General features: G+C 46.6%; 1 protein-coding gene across 4 annotated transcripts in view; it reads right to left on the reverse strand.

The window, feature by feature from the left end:
* Positions 1-18,775, reverse strand: part of LOC118075204 (stimulated by retinoic acid gene 6 protein-like) — a 36,489-nt gene extending 17,714 nt beyond the window's left edge. For 2 of the 4 annotated variants that reach the window (XM_088659043.1, XM_035097084.3), the window contains exons 1-12: positions 14,885-18,775; positions 11,561-11,633; positions 11,373-11,473; positions 10,185-10,318; positions 8,473-8,593; positions 7,813-7,858; positions 7,179-7,307; positions 5,078-5,151; positions 3,181-3,292; positions 1,909-2,059; positions 914-989; positions 620-701 (exon numbers count right to left, since the gene is read on the reverse strand). In XM_088659043.1, coding sequence (XP_088515169.1) covers positions 620-701; positions 914-989; positions 1,909-2,059; positions 3,181-3,292; positions 5,078-5,151; positions 7,179-7,307; positions 7,813-7,858; positions 8,473-8,593; positions 10,185-10,318; positions 11,373-11,473; positions 11,561-11,633; positions 14,885-14,901 — 1,116 coding nt within the window. In that variant the 5' untranslated portion in view covers positions 14,902-18,775. Of the gene's footprint in view, positions 1-619; positions 702-913; positions 990-1,908; positions 2,060-3,180; positions 3,293-5,077; positions 5,152-7,178; positions 7,308-7,812; positions 7,859-8,472; positions 8,594-10,184; positions 10,319-11,372; positions 11,786-14,884 lie in introns of those variants that run through there. The other 2 variants (XM_088659044.1, XM_088659045.1) reach the window with 2 other exon arrangements.
* Positions 18,776-18,804: the final 29 nt, after the last annotated feature.

Here is an 18,804-nt window from a genome sequence, read left to right on the forward strand (position 1 = left end):
ATTAATCCACTTTCCATTACTTTCAATGGGAAAGTTCGCTTCAGTTTATGAACGCTTCAGTTTATGAACAGACTTCCGGAACCAATTGTGTTCATAAACCGAGGTACCACTGTACAGAAAATCAACACATCAAAACTGAATTAAAAACCTGTCTGCATATTCCTTCATTTGCCACAACAGCCAACTTAAAACAGACAATACTTCAAAAGACTTGGCAAAAACATCTTTTTTCATGGCGCCAAATGTTCCTCGGTGTCAGCACCTGCCTAATCTCTACAGGATGAGTGTTTTACAATTAGGGTGCCGCCACCGAGAAGACCCTGTTCTGAATTCTGACCATCCAGCTTTCACTAGGCAATGGTACGGCCGAAAGGGACTCACCAGCAGATCTCAATTCATAGGCAGCACAGGACAAGGAGAGGTACTCCTTTATATAACTGGGACCCAGACTATTCAGGGCTGTATAGACACTAGCATCTTGAATTGGGCTGAAGATGGAATGAACAGCCTGGGCAGGCCTTTCCAGACAACGTCTGGGTGACGTAGGAGAGATTCGGGTATTTGCAAGATAGGTTACTGCTGTGGGTAGACTTGAAGGGGAAGAGAAGTGAGAACTCACCACATTTTGAGAAGATGACAACCTGACAAACACCAACGGAAGGAATTGCTTCTGCCCAGCCCACAGCCGTTTCATGTGCTTCCTAGGAAAATAGTGTAGTCAAGTTTATTTATATGCTGCCAGAGTCAGCTGTGCCCCAAAATACAAATACAATTTGGACTAGACTTGACTTTGCCAGGACTTAAATTGACTGCCTAGATCTGCTTGGACAAGCTGCTCTTTCTTTCCCCCCACTTCCCCTAGGGTCCCGAAATCCTCGCAGAATAAGACACAGGGCACAAAGCATCTCCGTACCTGTAGCAGGCCAAGATGTGGAACAGGTAGCTGACACTGGTGAGGCAGGCCGTGAAGGTGGTGACAAGCCAAACACCTGTGGGACAAAGAAACCATCACCTGTGTGACCTCATCCTCTCTGTGAGGTCGTATCCTCAGTCAACACAACCTCAAAAGTGTTCTGCTTTCGCAGGCATGGAAGGTACCGACATGCTTGCAAGCTTCAGAACCATTTCTCTCCACCCTCCCTATTTTTATTTGTGAGGCAATGTATGGGAAAGTGAGGCATTGGGAGGGGTTGGCTGATGGATTATCTGCACATGGCCAGTCTGGCAAGATACATAGGTTATCTATAAAATCAGACGGTTTGGGCAGCGTTTCTTTGAAGCTCATGCGCAGACTGATCGGCCGCAGGGCTGTGCAAACTGAGGCTACCTGGAGGAGTCGCTTTGCCACTTCTTGAGGGCTTCCAAGTGGCAGATTGAAGTGCTTGCTTGGTATGTATACCCTGTTCGCCGTTTAAGAATAAAATATTTAATCTTGTTGCAGGAATTTATGTAAAGGTTGGGGGAGGGGGTTGCCCCTCCAGCAGATACCACACACACACACACACACACACACACACACACACACACACACACACACTGTCTACCAAAATCAACACAATCACTTCGGCAAATATCCCCACAAAACACTTCATCACAGTTTTTTCTATATCCAAAAGGCCTCTGCTACACATCACCAAATGTAACAATTCACTGATAAATGTATCCGAATATTGGCTCACTGGGATAACTTTAGAAAGTCATATAAAATCGCTCCAGTATGGATTTGCACCATTCCAACTTTGTTCTGTTCAGGAAAGGAATGGCTTACGAAGGGGGGAGTCTGGGATGTGGGCAGCCATAATCCCTGAAACCTGGGATCACGTACACAGCAGCCTCTTGGACAAGAGGTAATCACTGGCATCCTGGCAAATGGGTGTCAGACAGGCAGCCATCAGTCTGCGCCCATACCTTCTGTGACGTCAATAAATTCTTTCAAATGCTTGACCCGGGCAACTACTTCTGTTGTATTGCTGGAAACAATAACCACATCAAAGGTGGACTTCAGAGCTTCCAGCGCTTGTGAAACCAGCTTGTAGACATAAAACTCATTCACAACAAACTGGAGGAGAGAAATGGATAAAAAGCAACAGTTAACAGTTAATTCCCAGTTAATTCCCAGACAATATTTCATGCTGCAAATCCTCACTAGTGAACTCCTTTAAAGATCTACAGCCCAAATATGAACAATTAAAGAATCAATGCTCATTAATGTGAGTCATTGTGGACTCACGGCTGTCCATGGAGGCGCAGGTCAGTTCTGTATCCAGGGCAGCTGTCTACCAGCTCCATCTGGTACACAGGCTGAGACCCTACCTGCCCGTGGACTGTCTTGCCAGAGTGGTGCATGCCCTGGTTATCTCCCGCTTGAACTACTGCAATGCGCTCTATGTGGGGCTACCTTTGAAGGTGACCCAGAAACTACACTTATTCCAGAATGTGGCAGCTAGACTGGTGACTTGGAGTGGCCACCGAAACCATAAAACACTGGTCCTGAAAGACCTACATTGGCTCCCAGTACATTTCCGAGCACAATTCAAAGTGTTGGTGCTGACCTTTAAAGCCCTAAACAGCCTCGGCCCAGCATACCTGAAGGAGCGTCTCCACCCCCATCGTTCTACCCGGACACTGAGGTCCAGCTCCGAGGGCCTTCTGGCGATTATCTCACTACGAGAAGTAAAGCTACAGGGAACCAAGCGGAGAGCCTTCTCGGTAGTGGCACCCGCCCTGTGGAACGCCCTCCCATCAGATGTCAAGGAAATAAACAACTATCTGAAGGCAGCCCTGTTTAGGGAAGTTGTTAATGTTTGACGTTTTTAATATTCTGTTGGGAGCCACCCAGAGTGGCTGGGGAAACCCAGCCAGATGGGCGGGGTATAAATAATTTGTTGTTGTTGTTGTTGTTGTTGTTGTTGTTGTTGTTGTTGTTGTTGTTCTTATCATGGCAGATATCCCCATGAACAAAGGGCCATTCCTCTGAGAAGAGGAAGCTGGATCTTACACATACACACACACACACACACACACACACACACACACACACACGGATTAACGCATCTGCCCCATTGGAAATCATTAAATTGAGCTGGAAATCATTAAATCTTACCCACTCTGGAAAGCCTTGTTGTTACTCCAAAACATCTCTCCACCCACCCAGAAAGAAACAGGGAATATTTTATTCACCATGTAGAGGCAGATGAGGGCAAGCACAGCCATGGTGATCATCCTGCTGGGGAACTGAAAATAAGGGTCCCATTCATACACCTTCTGCCGGATCCAGGATTTCTGAGGCTGCCTGTTGGTGGGGAAAAACATGTAAAGAGCACTGAAGTGGCAAAGGAAGGTGGGCTGCATGTGGAAACTGCTCTCAGAAAGTGGTCTACCCTCCTTCGAATTGCACCCCTGCCACAAAATGTGGGCTCACAAAGCAGAGCCATAGCTGTGGGGGGTTGTGCCAAACTGGGTCTTTGACCCGGGTGAAACAAAGCCTAGAGGAAAATTTTAAAAATTCAGCAGTTGCGTGTTCACCACTGTAATCTAGCATCTCTGAGTACCATTCTAATCTCATGGGGCCTCCTTACTATGTTAACTCTCAGGTCGCCTCCAAACTGTAGGTGGGAATTCAATTGCATAGTGGAAATTTAGGTTTGTACAATTAAGGTGAGTTAAAACAAGAGAAGAAGCAACAAATCCGCTTTTTTAAAATTAAAAAAAATACTGGTAGTGAAAGTGACGGGGATGGAAAACGAGCGAGGTCCCAACTGAAGAGGAACGGCATCTTTAGCTGATGGAATATGCGCGGCTTGCGGACTTAGCATATAGAACAAGAGAACACATTTAGAGAAGATTGGAAAAGGTTTATTGAAAATATGGGGGGAATTGTGTACACTTGAAAACGTTGGCTGCGTTAAGATAAATTCAACAGTGTAAATAAGTGTTGATGTATGTAAGAATGGAATACTGGATGGATTCGTTTATGTAAAATATGCAGGGATTTAGGACATGCAAAATGAAACATGGAAAGAGAAGAAGAGAAGTCTTTGATATTTAAGGATGTTTAAATGAGTGTTCTAAATTGTAAAACAGAAAATTTAATAAAAAAAATTGTGTGTGTGTGTGTGTGTGTGTGTGAGAGAGAGAGAGAGAGAGAGAGAGAGAGAGAGAGGAGAGAGTGATGGTGAGAGGCACTACAAGGGTGCATGGGCGTAGGCAGGGGGGCAGGAGGGGGCAGTTGCCCCCCTAGAAGCAGGGCCGCTGGCCAGCCTGCCCCGCTGCCCGCCGCCACCCGGTGCTGTCTCCCTTCTCCCTGGCTGGCTGTGAGGCAGGTGGAGGGAAAGCCCCAGAGCCGCGCAATGCGTTTGGCTGGCTTTCCCTCCGCCCGCCACACAGCTAGCCAGGGAGAAGGGAGACGTCCCTTCTAGCTGGCTGGCTGTGGGGTGGGTGGAGGGAAAGCCAGCCAAACGCTTTGCGCGGCTCTGGGGCTTTCCCTCCACCCACCCCACAGCCAGCCAGCTAGAAGGGACGTCTCCGTTCTCCCTTGCTGGCTGTGGGGCGGGTGGAGGGAAAGCCAGCTTTCCCTCCACCTGCCCCAGCGATCGCGGAGTGGGAGGATTTCGGGCTGATCGTGGTGCCCCCTCGCCCCTGCCGGTTGTGGAGAGGGAGGAGGGGGTCGGAGCAGCCCGATTTCGGGCTGATCCTGGCGCCCCCTCACCCCTGAACAACCATGGCTTTCCTTGCCCCACTGTGGCCCCTCCCCCATGCCTTGGCCCTTCCCCCCTAATTTTGATCCTGGCTACGCCCCTGCAAGGGTGAGAAAATGATCCCTTGACAGAAAGACATATAAACCCCATGCAAACAAATCAGGAAACAGACCTCGGTCAACAGATACCATTTTCTCCTGCCCAAGGATGGTTGGTAAGACATTAGCTAGCCTAGGAAAGGCACGGGGGAAGAAGGAAAACAGGGACGGTCCCTAGCAGGGGCAGCTGGAGCTTATAAAACCCTCGATGCAGATTCCACTTTTATTATTTTTTCTAGACTTAAAAGGCGAATGCCCCTGGGACAGAATGACCCTCCTCACATCAGTGGAGGCTTCCTCATGAGCTGCTGGACATATTGGCCCTGGTGTGCTTCCAAGAAGGAGGCCTTCGCTTCCTGCAGGGAGAAGGAAAGAGATGCTTCATTATTCCAGGGGGCACTGAAAGAGTCTAAAGGAGAGCACACCTTGAAATTAAGAACGCGCTAAAGTGTCTGGGGACTACTCACATCTTGATGAAATTATAGTTTCTTTTTTATTAAATTTGTATACCACCCTATACGCATATAGGGTCTGGGGGTGAGTCGCAATGTCAGAGTTACAATATATAAAACACAAAATAGGTAATTAAAATAATCAAAACAAAATGCATGATAAAATACATAGTAAAAATAACAAAGTAAAATAATAAATAATAATTAAAATAATCAACAATCTTAACACACTAATAAACAATACACTCCCAAAAAAGCCCCTAAACAATACTCCAGCTCACAAATACATGCAAAAATCCAAATTAGTATATATCATTTAAAAACAACTGGTTTTGCTATTTATTTTGCAGCTGTGTGTGTGTGTGTGTGTGTGTGTGTGTGTGTGTGTGTGTGTGTGACTCCGTGGAACCCTGTTCTGCTACTGATTGGTTCATTGTGTGACAGCAGTACATTGGTTATTACTTTCATTTTATGGATCAATGGTCTCGTTAGGCAATAAAATTCATGTTAAAGTTCTATTTTAGGGGTTGTTTTTAAAAGTCTGGAACAGATTAATCCATTTTGCATTGCTTTCTATGGGAAAGCATGCCTTGGTTTTGGAACGCTTTGGTTTTGGAACGGACTTCCGGAACTGATTAAGTTTGAGAACCAGGGCACCACTGTACTAAAAGGCTAAAACTAGCCTATCCAAGCTCCCTCCCTCTTAAGCTGCAAAGGGATGGCACCCTGCTGAGATCACTATGAGGAAGGATAATATCTAATAAAGATGCCCCCTCCTAGAATCTAATCAAATCCCAACTTTTATATCAGAAATGTTCCAAGTTAACTTTTTGTCCCGCTGCTTTTTCACTGTAGGAAGCAGCAATACTGAGGTAACAGCGAGGCAACACCACAGAACGACCAACAAAGGAAAGGTCGTACAAATCCACTCCTAATGCATTGTTGTTGTTGTTGTTGTTGTTGTTGTTGTTGTTGTTGTTGATGTTGATGTTGATGTTGTTATGTCAGTGACTGGCAGCAGATTACACTCCAAAAAAAAAAATGGTAAAAAAACCAGTGGTACATGTGTAAGAGAAACCTGCTGGCACAGTTAAGAATGCTATGCTAGTCTTCTTCCAGAGTTCATTATCCTATATAATAAAGTCCCTGCGTCTCTGCGTCCAGATTCCCTGTGTCCCTGTGTCCGCGCCACTGCGCATGTGCCCCACGGACACAGGGACTGGACGAAGAGACTGGACGCGCGCGCGCACACACACACACACACACACACGCTCTCCCCACCCCACCCCTCTGCCTCCTCCAACTGCCGCTCTCGGCCGGACAGCGCCTCACTGCACTTGCGCTAAAGCGCGAGGAGGAGGAGGCTGCTTTTTTCCCCCTACGCTCCCCCCCCCCGGTGCTGCTTCCAGCCAAGCCAGGCCAGGCCGGGGAAGGAGCCTCTCCTCCCCGGCGTAGCGCCTTGGCGCCGGCTGAGAGAGGCAGGGTGCGTAGGGGAAGCGAGGGTGGAGGCCGGCGGAGGTGAATGGGGGGAGGTTTGTGCGTGTGTGTGAGAGGGAGAGAGGGAGGGGGGACGTGGAGGGAGGCGCTCACGCCCCTTTATCTCTCCTGCCTTTCCCCTGGGCTGAGGGCTCGGGCGGCCGTTGTTGCCGCCGCTGCACCTCTTTGTGGGGGCAGAGTCCCACTGGGCGCCTCTCTGGGCTCCCTTGCTGTGTGACGGAGAAGCTGCGCCGCTGCCGCCAGTGGCATGGGATTAATGCCTGTGCGTGTGTGTGAGGGGGAGACTGGATGAGGAGGCGGCACCCCGGCCCCAGCTTCTCTGCCCCTGCCGCTGCCGAGACACATGCTCTAGCACCCGTTATTTTAATGGGCTTCAAGATACTAGTATAAGTATAAAGAATAAAAAGGGTTCCCTTTGATGTTTAAATACTCACACTTAGAGGAGCCAGCTGGAGTCGGCCCCAGGACGCTTTCACAAACATATAGACAAATCTGCCTAGCAGGAAAAGCTGGCAGAGCAAGGAGGGCCAGTAAAAAATAATATTTTCATATTCCCCGATGATCTGGGCAGAAAAAAAATGTGGATTAAAAGGGTTATCTGTTGGTGCTGCAAATATTCAGTTGTATGCCCCAAGTAGTGTCCCAAATATTCCCCTCTCAGACCTTAAAACCACAATGTTATCCCGTCAGCCCATGGTGGTCTGTTTTCAACAGTGTTCAACAAAGTGTTCAACAAAGTACCGCATGTGCTTTAATGTGTTAGGCCACTGGCTCACAGAGCCAATGAGAAGCTACCAGAGTGTCACTATTCCTGGCATTCTGCCCACACTAAGCCTCCCAGGTGACCAGCAGCGTTGGTTTGTTTGTTAAAAAAACACTATGATTGTGCGACCTGAATTGGCCAGTATATAACTGAATCCCACCGGGGGGGAAGGTAACAATCAGTACTCTGGAAGCGCCCTCATTTGTAGTATATGACTAAACTCCTGAAAAAGGCTAAAAACAATGTCCTTGATAAGTATTTGTGATGTCAAACATCTTAGTATTATTGCCTAGCCTGACACTCACTTGTCCATGTGGGCACTGCACAATGTTCATGGCTATGATGGCAAACCTGTAAAATAAAATTAAAAAGGAGATACGATGGCATGTGTCGGTCTCTCCTGACATTGTGCTTTGTGAATCTTAAATAAGGTAAAGGGACCCCTGACCATTAGGTCCAGTTGTGAACAACTCTGGGGCTGCGGCGCTCATCTCACTTTACTGGCCGAGGGAGCCGGCGTACAGCTTCCAGGTCATGTGGCCAGCATGGCTAAACTGCTTCTGGCGAACCAGAGCAGCGTACGGAAACGCCGTTCACCTTCCCGCCAGAGTGGTACCTATTTATCTACTTGCAGTTTGACATGCTTTCAAACTGCTAGGTTGGCAGGAGCAGGGACCGAGGCTCACCCCGTTGCGGGGATTCGAACCGCCAACTTTCTGATCAGCAAGCCCTAGGCTCTGTGCCACCCACATGGATCTTAGAGGAGATATAAACTGAGACATTTCACAGGTGCCATAGGAGACACTAAGGTGTCTGTGGGCACTGCATTGGCAACCCTGGCAATGCAATAACCCCCTGGATGCAGGCAGAACCTTATATGATGCTTCTCTCATTACCGCCAACTTCCCCACATGCCCATCACACCCACAAGTGGCCATTCTGGCCAATTATCTGAAGTCGCTCACCAACTTCCTGTGTAAAGGAACCCAAGCATGGCCCCCACGATCGAGAAATGTGTGGACAGGCAAGCGAAGAAAGGATAGGAGGAAAGGCCCACTTCCATGGCACCAGTGAGAAGGACAAAGGCTGTAAGAAGATGAAAACAGATAATTCAATCATATTAGGATAGTGCAGTGGGTGTAAACAAATTATTATTATTTTATCATTTATTAAATATGTATACCGCCCTATACCCACAGGTCTCTGGGTTATTTCTTAGTGTTTTTAAGTGTCAGGTGTAACTTCAGCCTGAACACAGCAGAGTTTGCGCAGGTTTTTCCGGAAGCTTCTGGCGGTAACTTAAATGACTAGATGTCTGGACGCAGAGTAAACTATATACAGGATTTATTAAAATAAAAGAAATCCAGAGTTTCTATGTACAACTTTAGAACTCAAAAACAAAGTAAAATAAATCCTTTCCTCTCTGTCTCTGTCTCTCTCACACACAACTGATACAGCACCTCTCCTCCTACACTGACCACACTCACCACACCACGTACTGTGCTAGCTTTCACTGATAACAGGTCTCTGTGCTGATCATCAACCAATGAGAGCGCAGTTACTATGGCAGAAGTAGACCTTGGCTTTCTGCCCAGTGTTAATTGCTTGTCCTAGAGTTGAATGTGTGAAGAAGCAATCTGATGGTTTCTCATGCTACTAATTTAGCAAAAACCTGAACATTATTCACAACATAAAATCACAATCTAAAAACATAAAATACATAATAAAAATAAGAACAAGAACAACCTAATAATCCCCCCACCCTTCTACAATACATTTTTTTTAAAAGCATTAGATGTCAATCAGCCAAAGGCCTGGTTAAAGAGGAACGTTTTTGCCTGCTGCCTAAATGTAATATAATATAAACACCGACAACTGGGAAACACTGGCCTGCGAGTGCTCCAATTGGAGAACAGCCTTTATCAAAGGTGTCATGGGCTTTGAAGATGCTTGAACTCAGGACAAAAGGGATAAACATGCTAAGAGGAAGGCACGCTTGGCAAATCCACACCGTGATCAACTCCCGCCTGGAAACCAATGTCCCCACTGCGGAAGGATGTGTGGATCCAGAATTGGCCTCCACAGTCACTTACGGACCCATTGTTAAAACCGTGTTCATGGAAAACAATCTTACTCGGCTAGGAGTGATCGCCAAAGAAGAAGAAAGGTGCATAATGAAGGCACCAGCCAAAGCTCCTTGGGGACAGCATTCCACAAACAGGGAGCTACTGCAGAAAAGGCCTGTCCTTGTGTTGTCACCCTCTGGAGGAGTTTCATATTAGGGAGTTTCATAGCTTGGTGGTCCAGGGGTCAGCAACCTAAGGCCCATGGGCTGGAAACGGCTGGCGGAGGTCGTTTGATCGGCCCACAAGACACCCCTGAACCAAGTGGCCTGCTCGCACTCTGTGCTAAACCGGCGAAGCGCAGTGCGAGGACTCACTTCTGCGGCACTGGAAATCGCGTTTGCACATGCGCAGACGCCGAAAATCATGGGTGGGCGCACTCATGCGCATGCACGATCCGGCCCATGGGGACCGATCCAACCCAGGCTCTGCTGTAGTCTAACATATCTGAAGGGCAGCAGCTTGGGAACACACAGCTTCCTCAACCAGGGGCTTGATGAAGACCCCAACTGATTTATGCACCAGGCTGGCATTTCTCAGCAGGGGCCTCTTACCTTGTGCCCATCTGAACTTGCTGGGCAGTGGGAGGTAGCCTTCCGAAAACAGAATCATGACTTTGTTGGCTGTAGCTCCAAAGGCAAAGCCCAGAGACCACCGATTGTTGAATGCCCCGGTAAACTCCAAGGGTCTGTGGACAAAAATACATTCAAGCTCCATGGGAACATAACAGCAACCCACTAGCATGTGGGCGATGGCCTCTTCAGGATGGTTAAAATAACAAAGAACTATTATCATGGTTATCTTTACTTCAGCTACAATGCATTTCCATTTACAGTCGTGCCTTGGTTCTCCAACGCCTTGGTACTTGCACGTTGTGGCTCCCGAACGCCACAAACCCGGAAGTAAGTGTTCCGGTTTGCAGAGGGCCTTCTCGGTAGTGGCGCCCGCCCTGTGGAATGCCCTCGCATCAGATGTTAAAGAAATACAGTAAACAACTATCTGACTTTTAGAAGACATCTGAAGGCAGCCCTGTTTAGGGAAGTTTTTAATGTTTTATGTTTTATCACATTATTATTATTATTATTATTATTATTATTATTATTATTACAGTGGTACCTCTACTTACGAATGACTCGACTTACGAATGTTTCTACTTACGAATGGAGCTCCGTCCGCCATCTTGGATGCTGTTTAGATAGGCTTTTTTCTACTTACAAATTTTTAGATAGGGTTGCTTCGACTTACAATTTTTTTCGACTTACGAATGTGCGTTCGGAACGCATTAAATTCGTAAGTAGAGGTACAGTGGTGCCTCGCTAGACGAAATTAATTCGTTCCACGGGTCTTTTCTTATAGTGAAAAATTCGTCTAGCGAATCCAATAGGAATGCATTGAATTTTTTTTGAATTTTTTTTTGGCCCATAGGAACGCCTTAATTGAATTTCAATGCATTCCTATGGGAAACCGCGATTCGCTAGACGAATTTTTCGTAAAATGCATTCGTCTAGCGAGGCAACCTCCGCTCGAAAAATCCTTTCGTTAAGCGGAAATTTCGTTAAGCAGGGCATTCATTAAGCGAGGCACCACTGTACCACTGTATTCTGTTGGGAGCCACCCAGAGTGGCTGGGGAAACCCAGGCAGAGGGGTGGGGTATAAATATATTATTATTATTATTATTATTATTATTATTATTATTATTATTAGCAATACAACTACCATAGTGTTGGTAAGGAAGACTCACATGACCATGCCGCATCTCCTGTTGAGAAGAGGCCATTTTTCATCTAGCCAGCTTCTCCTAGCTCTTCTTTCAAGACAGGACAGAACCACAATGATGGCGATCTGCAAAAAGGGGGGAAATGAATGTCGAAATGTCAAGGGATAGACTGCCAGGCAATTGCGAGTTGGCAGTCAGATTACTCAACTTACCGATGGAAGAAGTGAATAATGCAGAAAGAGTTCCATGTCCACTGAACTTGTGCAGGTTTCATTTTTCAATTGCCTGCTCAGGAAACACAAATGAAGATTTAAAAATTATCTGAAAGCTAGATGAAGATTCCATTTGCCTTGAGGTTGTTTCATAAGCTCTGGAGCCGGAGAAAATCTCAACAGCGGCTAAGCTACACCTGCCATGAACAATGAGCCTTTGCCGAGACCACATAACACTGGTCTTGAAAGACCTACATTGGCTCCCAGTACGTTTCTGAGCACAATTCAAAGTGTTGGTGCTGACCTTTAAAGCCCTAAACGGAAACGGCCTCAGTCCAGTATACCTGAAGGAGTGTCTCCACCCCCATCGTTCTGCCTGGACACTAAGGTCCAGTGCCGGGGGCCTTCTGGCGGTTCCCTCACTGCGTGAAGCCAAGTTGCAGGGAACCAAGCAGAGGGCCTTCTCGGTAGTGGCACCCTCCTCATGGAACGCCCTCCCACCAGATGTCAAAGAGAAAAACAACTACCAGACTTTTAGAAGACATCTGAAGGCAGCCCTGTTTAGGGAAGCTTTTAATGTTTAATAGATTGCTGTATTTTAATATTCTGTTGGAAGCCGCCCAGAGTGGCTGCTTCCAACAGAATATTAAAATACAATAAGCCAGATGGGCAGGATATAAATATATTATTATTATTATTATTATTATTATTATTATTATTATTATTTGGAAAGAAATTGCTTGAGAAGCCATTTTCAGGGGCAACAAATAGGCAATAGATCTAGATTGTGTGTGGACTACATAGAAAAAAATGAGAATAGCAGATGAAGCTACTTGGCTGTCAAAAGATAGGTAATGCACAGATGTCTCCAATCTGCATGTGCGTGTTTGAATAATGCAGGGACTCTCCATTTAACAAGGAGAAATAGCAGAGATGGCTACAACACAGAAGCTAACACCAAAATGCTGACATAACAGGGCCTTTCCCAACTCCCGTCTCACTGTATTCAAACTTCCACTCCCCCCTCAGTGTCTTCCATCCCTGCTTTACTCAAACTTCTGCTGTTGTTGAAAACCGTGGCTTTTCTCTCAGCTTCTCTCCCTCCTCACTGCTGTTGTGCAACCTGCCTTCTGTTTTCCTCCCCTCCCCATATATGCTTTGCATTTTTATGCATATATGAAGAAACAGACTATTTTGATCTTTCCCCTTTCTGCTATAAACAGCCATTCCTGATTCTCTTTCTGCTTCTACCCACAGGAGAAAACACTCCTTGAAGTTAAACATCTGCAAAGTGCCACCGAGAGACAGGCAAAGGTCATGATAATGAAACACTAATCTTATTGACAGTGTTCGGAGGAACCTGGTACTTTTTTTTCTTTTTCTCCAGTCAGAAGTTAGAACCCTCTTCAAAGCTCTGAAAACCAACCAGAGCCATTTCAACTTGATATTATTACGAGCAGCATCGCAGGGCTGGCAAAGGTGGAAGAAATAACATGGTTTTGTCATGAATGAGGCTATATATGAAGAATAACTCATAGAAGACCATGCAGCTCCACAGGTTAAAGGGAAGAAATTGTGTGTCGCCAGCAAACAAGCAAACCACGACCAAAAGCACACAGTACTTTTCCCAACAAACCACACAATTAGGTGCTGTGTCGCTGCCGCCCCCAACAAACCAGGAGACAGATTCAGAAGAGCGTACATAAGAGGACAGGAGGGGCGGAGAGCATTGCTTTGAAAAGCAGGGACTCCCAAACCTGCCTCCAGCTGTGGCAGGTAACTGTTTAAGCTCATCCATCAATTTGTCCTAACAAATGCCCCCAACTCATCCATTTCACCCCCAGTCTGGCTAATCCCCAGAGAGCATTTGCAGGGGGGAAATAGCTGGCACATTCCTCGGATGAAAATAGGGACATTTTTCACACACATATGCAATAAGCAAAAACCTGCTCTTATTCCCCTATTGGGTTCTCCATCGGTCGGAGAATATAACAGAGGCCAACCAGAGAATTTTGAGAAGCAAAGCCTTTATTTTTGCTGTTGCAACAGGGTCCTTCCCCTCACGCAGGAGAGCAAGGAAGGAACCCAGAACAAAAGAGAACCTCCACTTTTATCAGTTTTCCCATCACCACCCCCAAAATACATCATTCCTACATCACAGCTACGTAATCAATACCTCACAAAAAGGGAGGGTTCAAGGTAGAAATCTGAGCACCTTTGACACCTCTCCTAGTCCTCCTCTCACCCCTCACACAAAGAGAAATTAACAGTTTCCTAAAAGTTGGTCACTATCTTTTGTTTGGAGGAGTCTTCCATTGTGAATGAGATGGCTAGTAGTCTGGCACCATTGATGGGGAAATGTCCAGTTGGCAGAGCCCCCGGCTTACAGGATTATGGCTCCCAAATTGATAGTCATGTGGAAATGTGTGTGTGATTCTGGTCAGAGAGAGTCAAAATGGTGTCAGTCAGGCCTGTCTATTTTTTGTCATCCCCACAGAGCATTTCCTATCAGAGAAAGGGCCACCACCACTTCACCAACAGAATGCAGCACACATGCCCTGCACCATCCTGAGAAACCCCACAATTTTATTTTATTTTAGTCTTTGGTAGATTTTTTAAAAAGAACAATGCAAATGAATTTTAGAAAGGGGCAAGATTAGACGCAGACGCACAAAGCATTTTAAAATATATATATTCAAAACTCCTTCTGCTCCTCTCCTCTCCACCCTTTTCCCGCCCAGGGCGGCCCTGCCCTCTCCCTGTGTCTCAGAGGTGGCACGTTAGGCGAGGGCGGGCCATGGCAGTGGCAGCTTCTCTTCCTCCTTGCCTCCTCTCCAGTAGCCCCTACCAGCTGCCCAAAGGAGGAGGCCAGCGGCGGCGGCCATGGAGAGGCAACAGGGTGCTCCCTCACAGCTGCCGCTGTCACCGTTTAGGACAAGTGCCGGCTCACCCTCCTCCCTGAGCTCAATGGCGGTGGCACTGGTGGGGGAAATAGGGACATTCTGCGATCAAATTGGAAGCTGGGATGGCTTCTGTAATTCCAGGGCTGACCCTGGAAAACAGGGATGCTCAGAGGGTAGGAGACGCTAGTTATGCCCCTTTCTCCCATTGACTGATGATACTCTGTAACTGACCTCAATTTCCCCACATTAGCATTAACAGGCAACCATGAGGCAGAGGGTCCTATTCTTATTTGGGAATGCATAGCTCTGTCCTCTCATGGGTTGCAGTTGATTCAATATTGGAGTCATCTACCGGTAGAACCCAGAATTACTAAGGGCAGTACAATGCAACCCAAGGAAATACTTCCTTGCTCAAACTTACCATGCCTCAGCGGCCATGCTGAGCAATTCTGCACTCAATTCTAGAGGTGCATCTAAGCACAACTATTCACGTGCCAGGGATCTGGGCGTCTTTCTCTCTGCCGTCCTTCTCTCCCAGTAGGAATTCTGCAGTGCAGTCTGTGATTTTCCCTGGGATTCCGAAGGGAAGATCGCAACACCCACTGAGCTCACCACAGACAGAAAGCAAACATTGGGTTAAATATTTACCTCATACGAGCATTAAGGAAATGTTGTGTATCCCGCAGCCTGCCCGTTGAGAAGTTTCCTGGTGAATTACTGACACCGTTGCAGCAATTAAGAGAGGTGATCACGCAGCTCACTTGAACAGTGTCAACAAAATGGCAATGCACAACAATGAAGGTCATGTCATGACATACAAGGCATGTCATTACATGTCCATCATGTCATGATATACAAGGCATGTCATGACATGACATACATGGTGTGCCTTATGTCGTGACCTGCGTTGTCCGTCATGACATGCTTTGTGTGTCTAGATATGCTTTGTGTCAAGACAAGACAGTTAGGGGGCAGTGCAGAAAGCAGGATATGCCACACAAAATCACCAAACAGCACTCCACATTGGCAATCGGACAAGGTTGGGTTTGAGGGTATCCCTATGGCCCCCAGTTTGAGTTTCAAAAGCTCAGTTTGGGGGACTGTAGAGAAAGTGGGGTTTGCAGCACAAAATGGCACAAAACCAGCACACTTCTTTGGCATTGGTCAATAGGACGAGGTTGGGTTTGGGTCCCTTTAGTTGTGACCCCGGTTTGAGTATCAATTTCTCAATTTGTGGGGCAGCACAAAACATGGAGTCTGTGGCACAAAAGTACCACAAAACTTTGGGACAAGTTTGGAATTTGGGGCATTAACTTGTGACCCTGATTTTCTTTGACAATACAGTGGTACCTTGCTTTTATAGCAGCTTAGTTTATGAACAACTTGGAAATAGAACACTGCAAACCTGGAAGTAGGTGTTCTGATTTGTGATCTTTGGCTTGGAATAAGAACATGTTCCACTTCCTGTTGAGTGTATCCGGTTTGTAAATTGAGCCCCTGCTGCTAATCAGAGGCTTCCTATTGAGTCTGTCAGCTGTTGAGTCCCCAGCGCCCACGCAACCCAGAGGTGATATTTGGAGCTTTTGGTTTTCCTTTTTTTGTGTGTGTGTTGTTTGTTTGGCTTTTTCAATTTTTTTGTCTGCAACTTGTTCGTTTTATGGGACTGACATGTGACTGTGGCTTGTGACTTGGTTTTTGTGACTGTGTGGAACCCAGTTCAGCTACTGATTGATGTGTGACTGCAGAAATGGACAAAAGCCCCCATTAAAACAATGGCTATCATCAGTGCACCGGAAAAAATAATAATTTTAATTTTTATCACTTACAATACTTTTTTATTTATTTTATACGGTAGTACAGTACATTGTTTATTGGGGACCCAGGTGGCACTGTGGGTTAAACCACAGAGATTAGGGCTTGCTGATCAGAAGGTCGGCGGTTCGAATCCCTGCAACGGGGTGAGCTCCCGTTGCTCGGTCCCAGCTCCTGCCCACCTAGCAGTTCGAAAGCACATCAAAGTGCAAGTAGATAAATAGGCGGGAAGGTAAACGGCGTTTCCTTGCGCTGCTCTGGTTCGCCAGAAGCAGCTTTGTCATGCTGGCCACATGACCCGGAAGCTGTCTGTGGACAAACGCCGGCTCCCTTGGCCTACAGAGCGCGATGAGCGCCGCAACCCCAGAGTCGGACACGACTGGACCTGATGGTCAGGGGCCCATTTACCTTTACCTTACATTGTTTATTGTTTTCATTTTATGGATCAATGGCCTCATTAGATAGTAAAACTCATGTTAAATTTGTGTTTTAGGAGTTGCTTTTAAAAGTCTGGAAGAGATTAATCCATTTTGCATTACTTTCTATAGGAAAGTGCGCCTTGGTTTTGGAACGCTTTGGTTTTGGAACAGACTTCCGAAACAAATTAAGTTTGAGAACCAAGGTACCACTGTACTCGGTTTGGGGAAACGGCACAAAATGTGGGCTTAGCAGAAAAAGATGACACAAAAATAGCACAAAACTTTTGCAAAATAAAAAAAAATCCTTCAGTAGCACCTTAAAGACCAACTAAGTTTTTATTTTGGTATGAGCTTTTGTGTGCATGTATGGGACCCAGGTGGCGCTGTGGTTAAACCACTGAACCTAGGGCTTGCTGATCAGAAGGTCGGCGGTTCGAATCCCTGTGACGGGGTGAGCTCCTGTTGCTTGGTCCCAGCTCCTGCCAACCTAGCAGTTTGAAAGCACGTCAAAATGCAAGTAGATAAATAGGAACCGCTACAGCGGGAAGGTAAACGGCGTTTCCATGTGCTGCTCTGGTTCGCCAGAAGCGGCTTTGTCATGCTGGCCACATGACCTGGAAGCTATACGCCGGCTCCCTCGGCCAATAATGCGAGATGAGCGCGCAACCCCAGAGTCGGTCACGACTGGACCTAATGGTCAGGGGTCCCTTTACCTTTATGTGTGCATGCACACTTCGTCAGATACACTGAAACAGAATCAACCAGACCCTTATGTATATTCAGAGGGTGGGGGGTTGGGAATGGGTGATGGGCTGATAGGAGTGGTGAACCTGTTGATGGCTGTTAACGACTGCTGATGACAGCAATTGGTCCTGCGGGGGGGGGGAAGCAAGGGCTGAGGCACAAAATCTGAAATTTCGTAGTCGCACGTTAATGAAGCCTGATCATCACACATGCAAAGGGCCCTGGCTAGAGATCCATAATAGGGAAAAGTTCAGGCAAAAGAGAAAACGTGCTACAGACATGTGTTTTGGGGTGTTGCCTTCTCTGGATTGGAACAGAGAAATAAATGCTTTTATAGAGATCGCAAAGCAGCATTATCCATTGCCAAAATCCAGGTTGGTCCCCATACTGTCCTCTTCACCTGCATGAGAAGATCCATTATGTAGGCTCAGAGTTAAGTAGCAAAGTCCAAACGGCTTGCATCACAGTTCCAGCATGATCGTCACACCTCGCTCCTACCCTGCTTCTTTGTTCTTAGCTTGTGTAGGAAGAAAGGTCTAATCAAACGTATCCTTTCTGATATGCAGTCGCTAAGCAGTCACAAAGGACATTTTGGCTGGGTATCAAGGTTACTGATAGCGTAAATGAAGCTTTGAAGTTGCTTTAAGTTTTCAGACTATCTGGGATTTTAATCCATGATAGTTTATGCCATAATAGCTTCCTTAAGTGCTTTAAGGTGCAACAATACTTTTTCGTTGTCCCTCTCCACAAACCCCGAAACAAATTGGAGGCACACTTCCCTTTTACACCTAAAATGTCCAGCCCAAGTTGCCAGGACAGGTATGCACTGGTGTGGCATCTGCATCCATATATCATACAGTATATCATAGGATCAGGGTGGCGCTGTGGTTTAAACCACTGAGCCTCTTGGGCTTGGCGATCAGAAGGTTGGCTGTTTGAATCTCCACGATGAGGTGAGCTCCAGTTCCTCTGTCCCAGCTCCTGCCAACCTAGCAGTTCGAATGCACACCAGTGCAAGTAGATAAATAGGTACTACTGTGGCGGGTAAACGGCGTTTCCATGCGCTCTGGTAAACGGCGTTTCCATGCGCTCTGGTTTTCATCACGGTGTTCCATTGCGCCAGAAGCGGTTTAGTCATGCTGGCCACACGACCCAGAAAGCTGTCTGTGGACAAGCGCTGGCTCCCTCAGCCTGAAAGCGAGATGAGCGACGCAACCCAATAGTCGCCTTTGACTGAACTTAACCATCCAAGGGTCCTTTGCCTTTACGTTTACCATATATCATGGCCATCAATAACATGTGTGCTGCAAGAAACATGTGTAACACTCCTGTTTCCCCTTCTTCCTTAACAACCACAACATATTGT

The sequence above is a fragment of the Zootoca vivipara genome, chromosome 15, assembly GCF_965207765.1.
Source record: "Zootoca vivipara chromosome 15, rZooViv2.hap1.1, whole genome shotgun sequence".
Lineage (NCBI taxonomy): Eukaryota > Metazoa > Chordata > Lepidosauria > Squamata > Lacertidae > Zootoca > Zootoca vivipara.